Source organism: Phoenix dactylifera, unplaced genomic scaffold (genome assembly GCF_009389715.1).
Source record: "Phoenix dactylifera cultivar Barhee BC4 unplaced genomic scaffold, palm_55x_up_171113_PBpolish2nd_filt_p 002232F, whole genome shotgun sequence".
In the NCBI taxonomy this organism is placed as follows: Eukaryota; Viridiplantae; Streptophyta; class Magnoliopsida; order Arecales; family Arecaceae; genus Phoenix; species Phoenix dactylifera.
This window is the reverse complement of record NW_024069491.1, coordinates 22,951-41,372: the sequence shown is the minus strand read 5'-3', so window position 1 is coordinate 41,372 and position 18,422 is coordinate 22,951. Positions and strand designations below refer to the sequence as shown.

At 38.1% G+C, this 18,422-nt stretch overlaps 2 protein-coding genes and 1 long non-coding RNA gene across 4 annotated transcripts; 1 reads left to right on the top strand and 2 right to left on the bottom strand.

The window, feature by feature from the left end:
* Positions 1-5,138: 5,138 nt before the first annotated feature.
* On the bottom strand, positions 5,139-9,355 carry LOC120109467 (protein cornichon homolog 4-like). Of its 2 annotated transcripts, none has more exons than XM_039123227.1 (4): positions 9,174-9,355; positions 6,640-6,821; positions 5,612-5,734; positions 5,139-5,530 (listed from the first exon to the last, which is right to left on the bottom strand). In XM_039123227.1, exons 1-4 carry the CDS (start codon positions 9,237-9,239, stop codon positions 5,497-5,499), a joined length of 405 nt encoding a protein of 134 aa, XP_038979155.1. In that variant the 5' UTR covers positions 9,240-9,355; the 3' UTR covers positions 5,139-5,496. The 2 variants fall into 2 exon arrangements, with proteins under 2 accessions (XP_038979155.1, XP_038979156.1); XM_039123228.1 differs by having other exon boundaries at positions 5,638-5,734.
* A 3,804-nt stretch (positions 9,356-13,159) lies between these two features.
* On the bottom strand, positions 13,160-14,295 carry LOC120109465 (uncharacterized protein At4g22758-like). Its single transcript, XM_039123225.1, has 2 exons — positions 13,820-14,295; positions 13,160-13,507 (listed from the first exon to the last, which is right to left on the bottom strand). Exons 1-2 carry the CDS (start codon positions 14,169-14,171, stop codon positions 13,362-13,364), a joined length of 498 nt encoding a protein of 165 aa, XP_038979153.1. The 5' UTR covers positions 14,172-14,295; the 3' UTR covers positions 13,160-13,361.
* Positions 14,296-16,613: 2,318 nt separating this feature from the next.
* On the top strand, positions 16,614-17,820 carry LOC120109464. Its single transcript, XR_005510351.1, has 2 exons — positions 16,614-16,788; positions 17,049-17,820. It is a non-coding gene; the product is annotated as an uncharacterized LOC120109464 (long non-coding RNA).
* The last annotated feature ends 602 nt before the right edge of the window (positions 17,821-18,422 follow it).

Here is an 18,422-nt window from a genome sequence, read left to right as displayed (position 1 = left end):
CATGTACCTTAAGATTTTAAGAAACCTACTTGATCAACTCGATGTTCTTTTCTCCCTTGTTTATATCAGGTTGTGGTGGGAAGCTTTTTGCCAGGCTACAAGCTGGAGCAGAAAACCAAGAAGCCAAAATTAGCGACTTTCACTGTGTCAACGCCAACAGCTGCAGTTCCGATTTCCAGCATAGAGATGGAGGCGCGTATGGTACTGTGCAAGGGCAGCGGAGCTCAGCAACCCCAAAAACAAAGCTTGCGACCTCCTCCTTTAGGGGAGAAAGCTGGTCTGCTTCTCTACAGTCAACACCTGAGACAAGGAGCTCCACAACAGATATTAACGTGTCTTTACCTGGAGGGTGAAGTTATTCAGAAAGTCAGTTTGTTGCGCACCTCCGAGGCATCTTACTGACCAGAAGTAGATACCCTTTTTGTAACAGCTGCCTTCCCATGTGTTGCAATTGATGATTGGAACTCACCTTCTCTAACTTGTCTTGTAGGCTTGTTTGCATGCATTTAGTTTTTTTCATCAAGGGATGAACTTTAATATATGGATTCTGTAGGCTTCTCCAGAACTGTAACTTTGTTGACTCTATCCTTTGTTGTTGTCTAGCTTGGTTGATATTTATATTTGTAACACCTGGTTTTCATTCAGTGGTGTTTAAATACAATCATTTGTAGTGTTGGTGAACTTCATAATGATGGATTCTTGATTCTATCAGTGTGATGAAATCTTGATGCTGTCTTTTTGTTCCTCCTGAGGTTGGCACATCTGGGCAAGAAACCATGTCTTGAGTGGTGTTTAAACACTGGTGTTTAATATGATCATTTGCAGTGTCGGTAAATTTTGTAACGATGGATTCTTGATTCTATCACTGTGATGAAATCTTGATGCTATCTTTTTGTTCCTCCGGAGGTTAGCACATCTGGGCAAGAAAATGAAACCAAGTAGCGGAACAGAAGAGGGAAAAAAATGTAAAATTCCACAAGCTAAAATTGAAAGAAGTCTATTTAAAATGTATCTTGAGAAAGATGTTTGAAAGATAAAGGAAAAGGATTACCATCTGGTTTGTGTTCACTCTCCTGTATCTGATAATAAAGATATCGAACCTTATCAAGAGGTTAGATTTTTTCAAAAAAAATGAAGACAATGAGGGATTGTAGTCTCTCAAAAGAGATGGCTTGGTTCTTCAACTCGTAGTTCCCTCTGTTAAATATGGCTTGGTAAGCCAAAAAGTCAAACAAAAGTGACAAATCACAGCAAAATGTCAACATGAAAAATCTTTGTGGTGATCTTTTATAAAGTTTTGACTTGCAACATCTTGTATTATCACACATCTCTGGAAAACAGTCTTCTTATATCAATAAATAAAACTACTGACTGTGCAAATATAATCCCCTTTCCGTTAAATCTGCATAAAATTTACATGGAATTTAACTAAACACATGGTTATATTTATTGGATGCTGAAAGATAATTTTTATCATTGTGCTCACATGTAGTGTAACATATTTTTCAATTTAGTATGCAATTATCTAAAAAAATTAATTTTTTTTTCAAAAATTAAGTTAGACAATTAAAGACATGGGTCAACTTTTTTTTTTTTTTGTGCATTTTCAGCAAGTCTAACAATGGCCTACAGTCAATTTAAATGTAACATGGAACCGATAGAAAGGGGTTTTGTTCGAATTATCAAGGACTTCCTTCTATAATTTTGTAAAAATGAATAAGATATTCCCTGCAAATATGGTAATACATCATACATGCAGTGGTGTCTTGCTGCTTAAGCAATATAATTATACATGGCCAAGTCACTGTAAGTCACATTCCATAACTATATTAATGAAGCTTCTGAGAAGAGTCTCACTTCCAAAACTAGTTCTCAGTTAACAGGTATCCCAAGCATATACCACATCTTCATGCAGCGAAGAAATGTGCTCTCAAGCTTTACAGCTTGAGTTTTCTTGGAGACAACTCAATAATCCATCGTTAAGTTTGCTATTTTTAAGAATGACTACCTCTATATAAGTAATTTCTTGAGAAACAAGGTGGCCTGAAATTTCAAACAAACACACACACACACACATACACGCAGAGAGGTCATGAAGGCAAGGAAGAAGACTAGCTCTTCTTGTTTGGTATTCATGATGCTAAACATTGTAGCTACTGCCATCTTCCTGAGTAATTCAAGGTCATTATCTACCAGAAAATCGAACACGTTTACCGAGCAGTCTCTCCTTCCGACGATACCATATCAAGAAGTAGAAGAAGGCATAAGCAAGGAAGCTGCTACTGTTGATGGTGATTCAATGAATAGGCAAGTAGATTCAATGATGCATGAAGATTCTAATGGTGGTGCTGTTTATGATGATGAAAATGGTAATTGTGATGGTGGTGCTCATGATGAGAACGATATTGATCCCATTTGTCTATGGGAGAGATCAGAACTGTTTATTTCCAGTGTCATTCATGGATGGAGGGAAGAAAAGATGAGAGAACAGCTGATGCATCCATCATGATCAGCTGGCAACCCTTATAATCATTTGCTTTTCAGCGAATCAACGAGGATAAATCCGAAGGTATTCGCATGTTCTTGGATTGTAAGCTATATTTGTGGAGAAATTTGCCGTCAATTATGAATGTATATGAAAGTAATTTGCATACAAAACATATATACAACACCATAACCACAGTTGCTGAGTTTGCATCAGCAATATTGATTATGCCTAGAGAATTCAAAATGTGTTATTTTTGGTTGGAACCCATATCTTAAATCTTCAATAGTCAAGTAAACAACTTGGTGGTGATAGATTGCAGCAAGTATAGCTCATACTTCTTCATCTTTTTCACAAGGATATTTGATAAATATTCATGGCTACTATCAAAAGTATTCTTGAATCTTTATCAGAAGTATACCAAAAATGACCAATATCGTCAAGCTATTCACACCGGCACTGGGGGTTGCCAAAATGCTCGAAACAAACTCTTTTTCTGCTGGCCCTTTCGCTTTACTAACCTCAATTTGGTTAGCCAATTCCATGCATTCTCTGATTACATGTTGATGTATCAATCATTTGCAAAATTACAACTTTTAATTGCCACATTATGGACTTTTTTCTCAAAAAAAATTTGCCATAATATGGAAAACTGGAAACCTCTGTCAACGCCATAGATTCTATAATTTTGTTCCTTTGTGACAAACAAATAGACATATAACCTATGTCGTTACTTGAAATGGATGAAGACCTCCACTCGAATTAGCTATATGGAAAGTTCTCACGAGATGTGTTCGTAGGTGTCACACTCGATAGGAGCTATGGCATTTCCAAGATTTTTCTCAACAATGGTTGGTTTAGCCTGGGCCTGCACCTCAGCCTCGATCCCAGCAGGTTTGAGAATTCAGTAAGGGCCTGTTTGGATGATTGAGTGCAAAATCATATAGAATTCGTGGGTTCGCCAGTATAACAAAAAGATTAGCGGATTATATGCTAAATTAGCTATATTTATAGATATCCAGAAATAACCTGGGAGTGACCCAACCTGAATCCTATAGAAGTAAAAAAGATCAGACTACATCTCTTTTGTTTGATTTCAGTTTCCCATCAGAATGCATAGGCGGCCATAAAATGATGCAAAATTTTTTTTTTTTTTTTATGTTAAGTTGTAATTGCTGGGTCACGATACTTCCTATTTCTAAGCAACCATAGTCACAAGTTTGTCATACATGAATAATCATTCCAAATTAAGAATTTCTTTAAAAAAATCGTCAAAATTTCAGAAAAATAGCAAATAACGAATAAAAAATAATAAAATTTAAAAATATAGATCTTTTAAAATATTTTTGAGTTGCTTATTCAAAGGAGAGGCAAAAATATCATCTCGAACAATCGTAAGCAGTATTATAAATTGGTGATATTATATAAGTATTTAATTGGTCATGAATACTTTACGACTAAATTATAAAATTCATGTACAATTTGAGAATAATTTGGAAGAATCTGGATTAATTCATTTTTGGAGAATAATTCAGAACATCTTTCGGTCAAGAGAAAAATCATGAATAACTTAATTTATTTAATAATTTGGAGAATACTGTAGCTATGCATGCAAAAAATATGCTAAAAGCAAACATAGTTGTAATTGTTAACCGACTGGTCTGGTAACCTAAAATTTTCTAAATTTCTTTGGCTCCAGGTGGTCCAGCGACCTAAAACTTCCTAAAATTCTTTGGTTAAAAGTTGGAAATTCATATGGTTATGGTATATGATTACTTTTGGTATTATAGAATAAAATGCTTTAATGAGATGAAGAAAAGAAGATTCTCTTCCCAATGATTTGAAGCAAAAGATTTTCTTTTCTTTTCTTGTTGGTGATTTATTTGGGGAGGGGAGTTGTAGAAGGTGGGGGGTGTGGTCTCTGTCTTAGGCATGGGTAAACTAATGTTAAATCAAGAAAGAAATTATAGGAAAATCAAATAAAAACTTGAAGAGAGCGTTCATCTAATGAAAGGTTTTTAATTTGTTAGAGCAGAAGAGGGTGCTGCAATCTCCATTACACTTGTATTGTTCAAATAACCATTCATGATGTGTAGACTTCTCTTTTTCTTCGATTTTTCTTTTCTTGTATATAAAAGGGTGGACCATCCGTCACTGGATTTTCCTTTATAACTAATTCAAAGAGAACATTGAGGAATAAATGATAATCTGGTAAGAAACAGAGTATTTATTCCATCAAAAATGGTTGTTCAGCTGATGTAAGTACTATGACAACTTAACATGCTGTTCTTTATTTAGTTTAAGCCAGGAGGCTATTAATGTCTTCTTAAAAGCATTAACCAAAGAGGCTAGAATGATTTTTCTGGTGAAAGGAGTGCATTGGTTGGTGATATTACACCATGATAGGTGAAATAGAAAGTACATCCACAGGAAGAATGATTTTTTCTGGTTTTCAGCTTTCCTTGTGCCAAGGGCCAGCCAAACTCTCACACTGAACTTTTGGTAACCCAAACAATCACATAAAAATACATGTAGGTTAAGAGAGAAAAAATGACCTAACCTGCCAAGGAGTTCCTTCTATTCACCACTACCACAAGGACATCGTGCGACAAATGAATCTCTAACCGATAAACTGGAAGGGAACTGGACTTGCTTGAAAAGCTCTAAATCAACACTCAGAATTTTATCAATAACATAAATATTAAGTATCATACAACTACAAAGATCTTCGTGAATGTAAACAAGTAGTCACCCTTTTTAACAACCATTCAGGTGAAATTGATGGACAATCAAACAGATAAGAATCTTGTATTTACATGGAAGCATAACAAAATAGAGCATGACAACCCAATTTGAGTTCGATGCACACTTCCAGGAGCTTGTTGCCGGATCACCAGCAAATGCCCTGATGTGGCTCCAGCAGCTATTAAGGACATTGGTTGACATCGGTTAATTGGCAATTTAATGTTTCATGCAAGTAAAACACTCCATAGATACTGGGTTTCGATGGACTACTCATCATCCTCCAGCATGCTCCAAATCATCCTGCATGCACAAGAAATCACATTAATTAGCCCAACTTGCCCCACAAATTATCTAAATCCAGACTTGTGGTGTGCCATTTACCAGAATAAAGATAAAAAGAGAATTACAACAACACTGATCAGCTTAAAAAGGCGACGTTTCTTTTCCGTGTCGAGTTGATTAAATATCTCGGTCACATCCACCAGATGCTGCTGCTGCTGATACCTGGGGGGAATCCCAAAAAAAAGAGCTGCTTGTTCATTTCAGAGTCAATTTTGGTGCCTAATTCTGAAAAAAAGTACTGAGAACCTTTTGGCCAGAAGATAGAAATCAACTGCATGTTATAACTTCATTTGTTGGCAAATGTATCTTATCTTGACATTAAAAAGAACAAAGTCCTGATAAAAATATGTCATCTCTAATATACAATTTCAGTTTGTATGGTTGCCTTTATTCATTAATTATTGGTGGCAACTTTTGTAAGCCATTTGGTATACAATATCCTGCTCATAAAACATCTTAATCGTTATAAGGATATGATGGTTTGCCACATATGCAATCTTTTAATTTGTGGCTTACTCCATCATGGAATTAATTCAAAGTTGAACAGTACTATCCTTTTTGCTCCACAAGATGCCAAACTGCACAAAAACAGATCATCTATTTGAATTTCTGTCAAATAAACAGGAGGCATCTACCGAGTAAGTTCTGCACAATACATAGTCTAAATTCTGAAGTCTCCATGTCTTATTCAGAAGTCTGTGAATTCAGGGACAGACGACTGACAAGAAACGAAGAACATAATTAGAGACAAGGTCAAATCAAATCTCAAAAAAAATAATCCATGTGCATTAAAAAAAAGAAGAAGAAGAAGATCCTCAAGTGCCTGCAAAAGCAAAGATCCTCAAAGTAACAGATAAAAATTGATATCAACTCTAGCTGATATGCCCTGTCACTCAAATCTTCATTATTGCATCAAGGTGTACAAAACCAAACTGACTTTCAGCATAAAAGAAGGGCAAAATTTTTCCCTATGTAAACATGAACCTTGATTTATTGGATCTCTCTATCTTCTTTTAATGATTATAAGCATGTCTGTACTGGTGCAAGGTATGGGAAAAAAGACTTACAGTCTCACATTGTAGTAAACGATAGGAGCACAAAACAAAAACAATAACCAATGGCCAGACAGGAGGAAGAGCAGACATAAGACTCCTTGTAGGGCAAATTCTGGTAGAACCACTTTATTTATCCGTGAAGCTGAATCGTAAGGGTTAATATAGTCAAACTCTAGGTCTGCCAAGCACATGAGCTGCAAAAACATAATTTCAGAGTCAAAATACAAGCTGTATAGTATACAAACTTAAATTCAGGGAAAAAAATGTTTGCAGGAAATATCAGAAGGTCAGCAAAGCATGTTTAGTCATTCAACAAACATATGATTCTGTAGAAGTTATTAATTTTGTCCATAGGCAAAAATCAGTATCTTTCACTTCACACAAAATGTGAAACCTTCAGGGTCATATTTCCTAATGTTTGATTTAATATAAGATAGTAAGTACATGGAAGCACTGAATCTGTGTATTGCCACCAAAATGCCAACTATTGCAATGAATATGAGGACATCAACAAATATCTGGGTCTATTATAAACAATCCTGTGACCCTGGTTGTGTTTGTTTTCATGTAAGTATTAGAAGTGCTTGAACTTGAGTCCTAAGAACTCAAGTCCCCACAACTTAAGCTTGCCTTTTGTTTTGGATGAAACTGATTCATGTAAAGTTAAAAAAAAAACAGAAAAGGTATTGCCATTTAAATTATCATTTCATTTATTAGATATTTCTTATATGATCCATTTGTAAGGTGATAGTGAGTGGCAGTGCATTCAAAAGGCAGTACTTAGTGCCCTTCTCATCCACATGGGACTTGACCTTGGTGCCCCCATGCGGAATTCAAGTTTGAGGTTTTCGGTTAAGTGGGAACCCAAGTTCCTCACTTCAGGCTAAGTTGCATCAAAACAAATGCCTGGAAGCAACCCTCCAGAACCAATATAATTATTTTCTGAAAAAAAAACCTTTGAAACAAAGCTAATATCTCATATTTATTCCTTAAAGGATGGCATCCATTTTACACTTGATGGTTATATTTTTTTCTTGACCCCCTTGTGATAATCTTGTTAATACCGCCTTCATCCCCCTAGTGTGGTTACTTATTGATGAGGTGAACAATAAGACATCGTAAATGAAGGATTCCTAGAAAGAGATCGACCATGACAAAAGCATATTTGTTGACAAATTTTCTCATTGTTCTGAACCAGATGAAGAATTGCAATTCCAGAGTGAAGAACATCAATGAAAGAATGCACTATCAGTGATTCCATTATACAAATAAGTTTACCTTCTTTGTGCATATATATGTATGTACATGCTCGTCAGTGGATTATAATATGATTTAGCCGATACTATGACAAGCAGAGGAAAACAAAAACCAAACCCTAATTAACCTGAACAAATCCAAAGAAAGAGAGAAAAAAAGCACATGAAGTTGATGAATATCACTCATTTCGAATATGTGCCGCATAGAGTTTGAGCTATAAAAAGAACCAACATGATGCTTCGCACATGGTAATGACTTTTATGACTTCTCACATGCCAATAACTTGACCAGTTACACTACTCAGATGTGACAAATAATGTGTACGTAAGTACAGCATAAGGTAGGATAGATTGCCATAAAGTTGAAAAGACATGTTGCAAGCAAATAATTCACTTCTTCTCAAAGTCAAAATCCTCTATATCCCCAAGGCCTCAAACAAATAGACACTGTTCAAATTTTTCAATTTTTTAAAATCTACATCATTCCCCTGCTTCTGTTAATACACTTGCCCAAACTAGATATGCAATCCAAAACAGAGGGAAAGTCTCAACCAAATCACAAGCCCTCAAGCTAAAGCCAACCGATAAGAACTCAATGTACAACCTTTACCACACTATTGCTTAAACTAACAGGCCCAAAGACTCCAATTTTTCCAAGCCCTTCTTTTTCACATTTCGAACAATAAAAGAGTAGTCCATTCCATCAAGTAGCACCATACCTTCATACCACCCTCTAAAGATGATTAAAGAGTCATTCTTACTATCCCACCAAACAAAAGCACAAAACATCAAAGGAAGAAGCCATCCAAACTCAGAGCTTTATTAGCTCCAACGCTGAAATCAACTTCACTATTTTTCCCCTCAGGTAAAAGCCCCCGAACCACAGCACGGCTTGTCATCTTATTCGAATAGAACAAACTACCACCCTGCTTTAAAACTCCAGCCAAGAGCAGACAATAACCTACTCATCTTCCGCCCATTCACCAGACAAGAGAACTAGCAAGTATTCTATCATCTAAAAACCTTATGCAGGCTTCAAATTTTGTTCCATTGAGATAAATTAAAAAAAAAAAAAATTCCGTTAGCAAAACAACCATAAAGTCAACCGATGATCTAAAAACAGCAAATATTAAGAACAGACGAGAGGGAAAAGGGGATCAGCATCTCGTAAAAAGTTCGATTTTTGCTTCGCGAGCTCGAGAGGACATAAAGTTTCGATTTTTATCCAAGGGTTTGAGAGAAAACGACTAAAGCTTGGATTTTTGGGCTCGATTAGACGGGAGAAGTTACCTGGTAGATGATAAGAACGATGAGGGCGATCAGGAGGAAGAAGGCGGTGATCCAAACGAAAACCATCCCGCCCCGCCAACCCCCAATGCTCGCCCCCCGCGCTGCCACCGGAACGTGGACGCCTTCCGGTGAGAAGGCGTGGGATTCTAATTATATTGTGGGGAAGGCTCCCGTCCCATGCTGGGACCGGGCGGTGAGGGATTTTGATCTTTTTTTTTTTTTTGGTAAAAGAGGGATTTTGATCTTTTAACTCAAGTCCAGCACAAGAAAGAAAAGAATATTTACTTAATGTATACATACCATAAATGCACCCAACTGCATACCCTTTTCGATGATACATCGGCACCAAATCATGCAGCCCCACGTTGGGTTGTGAAATGTGTCGATGGGAGTGTTGCTTGAAGTGGGAGTATCAAATATTAGTTTTCCAATAGATTTTGCTTCACCAATGTGTAATGTAATAAGAATTTAATGTATTTAAGATGAACAATGTGCATGCTCTAATCTCATAATAACATAGCCTGCTCTAAAACAAGTATGGTTGGAGAGCTGTGGATGTTAACTAGTGTGCAATTTATAAAGTCTTTGATGTTTTGGTATCAAGTATGTGAGTTCATATCCCACTTCCATCCGATTTTTGGCCAAGAATTTTCTTGCCGTAGTTCTCAAATATATATATATATATATATATATATATATATATATATATATATATAGAGAGAGAGAGAGAGAGAGAGAGAGAGAGAGAGGGAGAGAACTCGAATGAACTGGACAAAAGTCTTTATTGTTTAGGTTGTCTCTTGGTTGGATTTGCCTAACCCAATTCATCCTACAATATGGTTTAGCGAAGAAATTTATACTAATATCATGATGCAGAGTCAAAATGGATGGTACAACTATAACAAAGAACTCTTCAATTTTTTCTCTTTTTTTTTTGGTACGGCGGTAACTCACACCAAATGTGCATGAGGACATCCAGAAAGGTCAAAAAGAAAAATTAACAGAAAAAAGAAGAAACACATTCTTTTAAAGAACTCTTCTGAGTGGTGCGTAATATAGAGAGCAACCAATTAACAGCATTGTTCGGCTCTCGATAAACATAAATGACCTAAAAGGAAGCAAACTCTCCACGAGCCCAAATATTCTAAAGCAATGGGTGCGGTCAACATGGTATGCTGGCCCTACATCTAGCAATTAAGTGTCAGTCGCCTACCACAATGGGCTCCTAATCTTTCACTTCTCTCTTGTTCTCAATCTTTTGTGTTGTTCCTGGCTCCTGCCATTCAGTCTTTTCCACCATGACAAAATGCTACATCAACCATAAGACAAGGAACTGTACATTTATATTTCGCTCAAAGGCTCTCTCTTTCACTCACACTCAATCACTTATTCTCGACCCTCTCCTCTTCATGCGGTTTCTATGAGCGTGCATACCAGTAAAACCATCAAGGATAGGTTTATAAGTTACAGTACTCCTTGATAGAGATGATATTGATAAAGTGAAATGCATTAGTTATTTGAAAATGTCAAGGATGGGTGAAGTCGTTGGACAAAGATTAGGTTTCCTTGATCTCTTTTGGCTAAATAGATAATACCTCAAGTATACAATGATTTTATAAGCAGGCATTGCTTCTTGCTTGGCAATTGCACAATCAGCTCTTGTCCATGTCCATGTACCATAAAATTATATATATCTCAAATCTAATTCATCTTTGTCTATTTACATTGGACATGGCCATTGTCCACCTGGTATATTGCTCGAGTCTTGTAAGGGTTCACATAACATTTTATGAAATATGGGCATAAATTTAGAGTTGGAAACATATTCATATATGCTTAAGATTCTTGGAATTAAGTCTAACGACTGGTAGCTCGAATAATCTGATTCTCATTTTCACATATTTCTCAAAAGACATTCTTTAGACGACGGCATCAAACAAATAAGCTATTTGTGAGAGGCTCATGTTGATTGGAATCAGGCTCTTTCTATTCACACAATGAGCTAAAAGGTAGACTTAGGCTTACCTTAATTTGTTGGGCTTGGCTTGAAACACTCAAAATGCCATTTAAATAGAGGGTATGATTACTTGGACAAGCCCAATTTCATTGTTAGATGGTTCATCTCACTTTGTAATTTAGCCTTTTCTTATTTTGGTGGAAATAAATCTGCTATTTATCTTCCTAAACCTTGTCACTCAAAGTCCGCAATGTCCCATGCCACCATTAACATTTTGCGCATCTGCGTTTAGACCTCGCCCTCTAAATCTAGAGAAACTTATGGAAGTACAAGAAAGCATCTCTAACAACCATTTGGCCTTTTACATGTCTTGTGAGATCTGTGATGATGGCTTGGCTAGGAATTTGTCACTAACTTGAAGGGTTGGCATTAAGCTAAGATCTTGAGGACTGCTATTATAAACTTTTGTAAACTTCTCTCAATCCCTGTAATAAAATTTGTAAGAGAGAGATAATTTTGATGGTTGAGTTCAATAATCTTGAAGTTTTTTAAAGAAAATTCGCATGTTTCAATAATGTTATTGGCCAATATTTACAATGTGAGCATTAAAAAAAAACAAAAAAAAAAAGTTGTTACTCCAACCTATCATAGATTTTTAATCATAGCCATCATGACCCATAGTACCTATTATAGATAATAATTAACAATAATTGTGAAAAACAATGATGTCTTGTTGTGTCATTATTCAAAGAGTATTATCTTCAAATTGACATATAAATTTATTGTCAAAATATTATTTTTATTATAGGAAAGGTCAAATGATTGCAATTATATTTGCACATGATGCTAAATCCATTACAATGTTATAAAGCTATTTTTTAGAACATGGTAAAAAAATACAACATAGGACTAATGACATCGAGCTATATTGGACTTAATTCATTTTTTTTATTGCATCGATCATCAAGCACATAAAGATGATAAGACCCGTGCTCCACTAAGTTCAAGCCAATTTAGTACTCCCTGGGCCTAGAAGTCGAAGTAGTTGATATGGTCCACAAGGGTACCAAAAATTGAAAGATGGGGTTTACCTTTTATGCGAAAAAAAGATTTATATTTCTTCCCACAAATCTACCATTGGATCGTGCAATAGTCGCTTCGAGAATTATACAAGCAGATGATTGAAAAAGCTCGAAGTGCTTTGAGATCTGTATAGGGCATAATCCAATGGTCAATATTGTGAAAGAAGATCAATCATTCTTTTGTGCAAAAATGTAACTCTAGCCTCAAAATTGAGGAGGCCAAAAACTTAAGCAGACCTGATCTTATCTGGGTCAAGTTTAGATAAGATTTTTTTTTCATTATCCATCAAATATGGATCATAATTTTTAACCAAACTTAAATAGGTTAGATGTGAATTAGAGCTTTAAGCTGGCTCCGATCACGCGACTAGAATTCTATCCAGGTCGGAATATTTTAGTCTGGATCAAATGATGATCTTGGATAATTTTTTTTTGAATAATAAATCTTTTATAATACTTATTATTTTAATCAATTTGGAAAAAGAGATGATAAGAATTAAAAGTATTGGATTGTTAGGCTAGGTCCATTGACAATCGAGTCTTGCAAAATAGATTAGATTAAGGATCAAATAGATCATTTGGGTCAGGTTTGATATGGGTTAATATTTTTATACATTATTGTCCATACTTGACCCGATATGAATTCAAACAAACCTAACTAACTGCCATCCTTGCATAGATTTTTCCAAACAAACATCCATCTTAAAACCATGCATGCTAGCCTCATTCAAATCCTCCTAAGTTCCCTTGCCAATGTGATAGAAGGGGGTTGTTGCAAATCTGTTGGTAAATCACAAGATACACCTCAATTCTCTCTCCTTCTCATAAAAGTACATGCTTCTCTCTCTCTTTGGAAAAATTATTAGATGGATCAAATCCAATAGACGAGTCCAAGGCAAGCGTATGGTGCATAACATAACGAATTCTCATTCATATTTTGATCTTGAATAGTTTGAATACAAAGAGGTGTGGGGAGAACCATTGAACTGGTTCATCTGATAGAGCATGCTATCTTATTAAAATATAGACTTCTTCCACCAAAAACAAATAGGAAGACCTAACATTATTCCAAAATTCAAGAATGGATCCAGAGACAAATTCGGAAATTCCGTGTCAAATTCGATATTCCACGACTCAAAAATTCTAAAATCAACGCGACTTCACGGCAGCCGCCGGCACCTCCTTGGCTCCATAATTCTGGCGTCCCACCACCATGTTTGCCGGCTTCGAGGGCTTCGAGTACAAGAAGAAGTTCCGAGATCCCAAGGCGATCAGTTTCTCCTCCGGATTCAAAACTAATAAAAACCATCCAAAGATCAAACACTCACCACATGCCAACCTTCCGTTCTAATCCTTCCATCCGAACGACCGCATAGAAATTCCGATGCGGGTTGTCAAGAGAGTTGGAGCCTTGGAGGGGCAGTGCATTACCCGCATGAAAATTTCTATGCGTTCGTCGGAGAAATTAAGAAGGAAATTTGAAAACGTCGGGGGCAATTTCGGAAACTAAAATAAAATTCTGAAGCCATGGAGGAGAGAGACGAAGGCGATGGAAACCCTAGCGCGGGTCACAGAGAGAGAGAGAGAGAGGAGAAGGGAATGCGTACTCTCTAGGCTATACTGGGAGTAGTGGAGGTTGAAAGCCTTGGGATCGGTGTGGGGGAGCAGCGGTCGGCGGCCCTGCTTGGCGTATGTCTCCACCGCCGCCCGGACGATATCCGCCACCGTGTTCTCCAGCGACATCACCAAGAGCACGGGCCCCACGCTCCCCTCGATCGTCAGGTTCAGCAAAACCTTCGTCAGCCGCTGCCCCGCCACCCCTCCGTTGATCTCCGGCCGCCGAGGGAGATTCCGGTGGTTCTCCGGTAGCTGGATCGGCGTTGCCCGGTCGGAGGCCCCCTGCGCCAGGCCGTGGAAGGAAGCGGATCGCCGCGCGGCCGCGAGGCCCCGGGACTTCATGGCGGCTCCAGGATCGGGCAGAAGCGGCCGCCGCCGACGCGAGAGCGAGGAGAGGAAGTGGAATCGAAGGCGGGGCTTGGGATTGGGGTTAGGGCTAGGTTCCCAGTGGGAAATCCGGCTCTAGGGTTTGGCATGGCTTGGGGAGGGGCGAGCGACGGCTTCGCGTACTTATAAGGGTGGGTGGGAGGGTACGCGTTCTCGAAGGCACGGTTGCCAAAGTTTTCGAGGTGGTCGAATTCTATTTGAATAACCCTAGGTTTCTATAAAACTACGGGAATTGCCACCCTGGGTCATGCTAAGGGCCAGGGGGATTTCTATTGAAAGTGACACGTGTCGATGAACCAGTGAATGTAGTGCCCCCAGTTGTGATCTCTCAAGGTGGAAAAATTATTTGATCGATCGGGCCAATAATTTCTCTGCCAGATGCGGACACGTGGAAATCGAACGTAACGAATTAAACGGACTCAAAATCGGACTGGAGAATGATACTATAAACTAACTTGCTCCTCCAAATTATTTTCATTTTTTTCAGACTGTAATCATGACCGTCCGTTGGGTATGAAAACGTTATAGTGTATAATATAAAGCAAAGAGAAACCAAGGGAGGATTAGTGTAATTCACGAGATTGGCTTGATTAGTTCCATTAAAATGCTGTTATGCAAACAATGATCGCATTTATTATTTATATCTTGAGGCAAATGATAGTATTTATAGCCATTATATCAGCCGAAAATAATTTTAGTAAGGTCCATTATAATAGAGAACGATTATTATTAAATCTTGGTAGAAAGTAGCAAAATATAAGGTCGTCAATGTTTATTATTGCTGATAGAGAGAAAAATGGATGTCCAGCCCACGACTAAAAGGCTGCACAGTTTTGGCCCAGTAATACTGACGATGAATGACTGAATCTTCATCTCGATCCAGAGCCAACTCGTCCTCGAAACTCTGCCTAAACCTCTACCAACTCTAGACATTCGTCGATTCCCCAGACCAAGTTCGGAGTGCCTCTAGACAAACGCCAACCTCAGCGATACACAGCATACGTTCTGACCCTCAAGCTCAGAGCGCTCCCTCGAGTACCTCGGAACCTGTAAAAACCAAGCTACTCTCATTCTCTATCAGGCGACCTCGCTAAACGCATGACGCGACTACTTAACGAGCTTGGCCTCGTCAACGACCGCATCCATATGCGGCCCTACGCCACCTACGTGGCCGTTACTCCACCACACTGCGTGTCATGTCTCCATAACCTGCCAACAGCAGTCAGACGTCACTTTGACTACTCCGGTCATACTCTGCCGTGACTGTCAACATCCTACCGTTCTTAAGAACGGGTTGTACCGGACATCATCAGCCTGCCTGAGCTACACGCCATCCGGCTCAGAGCCACACCCCCTTATAATGGGGACTGACAGTACCTCCGTTACATGGGCCACTCCACCGAGGCTTAATAGCTCGGTCAGGTAATTTCTAAGGGACTTTTGGTCGCGACCAAATTCACCCACTCTAACTTGATCGTCGGAGGGGCCTCACTGTGAAATCGGTGAGGCTTTATGCAGTCCGCAGCCGTCCGCGGGAGATTGCTCCGGTCTTCCTCTTTTCAGCACCAAATGCTTCATCGGCTCCATCGGCATGGTCATCCTCGGCCAGATTTGATCCACAACAATAGCATTGTAGCTGCCATCATAGTTATTACTTTAATAATATATAATTCCAAATTTGGCAGATGATGCCCAAAGTAATCATTTGCAGCCACGGTTTGGAAAAGGAAGAAATAAAAAAATAGGGAGAAAATAATAAGAGTGGAATCGGCTGACTCATCGTTTAATAAAATTTTTGGTTTGTGTGCCAAATTTATTTAAGATCAAATCCCATCTTTAATGGAGATTGAGGATGGGGGTATTAAAAGTGCCGATCATAGCTCGAGTTTGGACATAAAAAATATTAAATTGTAAATCAAATTTACCATCAAGAGAGGGCTACCCCTTGCTGTATATATCGAGAGGAAAGAAAAGATAGAAAAAAAAATTGAAAAATAAAATACTTCGGGCGCCCATCATGCACACACAAAATTTACTTGAACGACTATTGATTTGGAACTCTACAGCTAAGTAGCCCCTATGTTTGGCAACAAAATTTGTGAGCTATGTCGTTCTTTTTTTACCATAGGCAAAAAATTGTTTGTGTGCATAAAATAAAAACCTACAATATTGCCCATCCGGAAAAAAAAAAAAAAAAAGAGGATTGGACATTTAAACTCATATAAGTAAGTGCCATTTTGTAAAATTTTAGTAAAGAATGGTTATATAAAAAGATCAAGAAATAGTAAAAAGAAATATGTGAAACTACGTTGGTTAAATTCCTATATATAATAGAATTTTTTTTATATTATTTATATAGATTTACATTGGCTTGTAACTTTGCAAGTCCTTATCACAGGGCCAGCTCAAAGAAAAGCCCACCGCAGTCCGCAGAGCTACAGTAAAAGCCGCCCAAAGGGTTCGTGGGAACAAAGGTTGGGATAGAAGGGGAGGAAGAGCAGCAGTGATTCATGGTGCCGGTGGCGTACTTCGTGCAGTCCATGGAGAAGAAGGTCCTGCTTCCTCCTCTTTGGTCTGTCAAGAAATTCCTCCTTTTATCCCTCATCTTTTTATGTTGCTAATCGATTAGTCATCTGATGAGAACATTGGAGCACGTCGCTTTGCTCGGTAGCGGTCGTGTGCATGAATTTTCTTCCTTTTTTTATTTGAAATTTTGGGACAAACCGGCGATTACTCTGTAGAATGGACGGCAATTTTAGCATTGCAGTTTGTGGGAGCTCGTGGAGTAGAGGAAAAATTGTTGTTAGTAATGTGTTCGTTCTATTGTCACAGTGTCAATATATGCTCATCTGGGTCAAAAGGAAGCTCAAGCTGCGATTTTGACGCTTCGAGGAAGATTTTTTCCCCTTCTCCCTCCGGAAAAAGCTGATTTTTGAGTGCATTAGGAGGACTTAATTCCTGACAATTTTTTTTCCTCCTAGTTGAAGGCATCGACATGAGATCAGCCGGTTGTAAAACATAACAATAGAAAAAAAAAGAGCTACAGATATTGCCGGTTGTTATGAATTATGATCAAATGCTTAAGTTTTATTATGATTGGAGTCAAATTTATAAATATTGATTATCTAAAGGCTGGATCAAGGAAGTCAGATAACTTTTGAAACTGTTGTTTCAGAGTCTGCATGGTCTCTATATGTGTGATCTGTGGGTCTGTATTAATGCAGTTTCTTTTTTTTTGGTTGATTGTCACCTGATGCCAACCTCCCATACCTTGTCTCAAAATTTCTCTCTTATTGCCATTCTTGAAAAAACAAATTTAGTTTTTAAGTATGGATTGTCTACAACATACCATTAGAAACGCCATCTCTACAACATATGAATTATTTTTACATAATTTTTTAAAATATTTTGTATTTATTAAAAAATATTATTTTTTTAAAAAAGATGTTTTTTTAGTGAGTTCACCTTAGGCCCCTAAATATATTGGGCCGCCTTTGTTTATGCAAAAGATGCTCTTTTTCCAGTTCCTTTGGTCACACTCACGTGCCTGCTTCCATTTCCCTACCCTCTCGCCGCTACCAGCATTCACCCATTTCCAATTTCCCACCCTCTCTCATTACTGCTAGCACTTACCACGATCCATCTAACCATTATTATCAGCACGCTCGTCCATCTAACTAATACCCCTCCTGCCTCCTTCCCTCTTTGCAACTCCCACTTTACTCCGCTGCGGCCCTGAAATAACAAATCGATAGGATTGTATTTATAGTTCATTGTATCAGTCCGAACTAGACGATATAAGACATACCATATCATATCAGTATTTAATGTAGATGATGGACTAGGGGTGGCAATCGGGTCGGATCGGATCATAGACGGATCGGGTCAGAAAATCATAAATCTGAACCCGACCTGTTTATTAAACAGGTCAGAAATTACAACCTGAACCTGACCTGTTTATTAAACAGGTAATCCGACCCGACCCGTTTAACCTGTTTAATAAACAGGTAATCTGTTTACCCAATCTGACCCGACCTGTTTAACCTGTTTGCTCAATCTGACCCGTTTAACCTGTTTAAACCTGTTTAACCTGCCCAACCCGACCTATTTAGACCTGTTTAGACCCGTTTAACCTGTTTAGACCTATTTAACCTGTTTAACCTGTTTAGACCTGTTTAACCTGCCAACAGTTAAACGGGTTAAACG

What these genes read in the sequence shown, in the direction of transcription:
- LOC120109467 (XM_039123227.1), bottom strand. Translation starts at nt 9,239, where the DNA reads ATGGTTTTCGTTTGGATCACCGCCTTCTTCCTCCTGATCGCCCTCATC. An exon ending in TCGTTCTTATCATCTACCAG is followed by an intron (nt 6,822 to 9,173) that starts GTAACTTCTCCC and finishes ATGTTTTTGCAG; the next exon opens with CTCATGTGCTTGGCAGACCT. An exon ending in GTTTACTACAATGTGAGACT is followed by an intron (nt 5,735 to 6,639) that starts GTAAGTCTTTTT and finishes GATTCCCCCCAG; the next exon opens with GTATCAGCAGCAGCAGCATC.
- LOC120109465 (XM_039123225.1), bottom strand. Translation starts at nt 14,171, where the DNA reads ATGAAGTCCCGGGGCCTCGCGGCCGCGCGGCGATCCGCTTCCTTCCAC. An exon ending in CTCCCAGTATAGCCTAGAGA is followed by an intron (nt 13,508 to 13,819) that starts GTACGCATTCCC and finishes GGTTTTTATTAG; the next exon opens with TTTTGAATCCGGAGGAGAAA.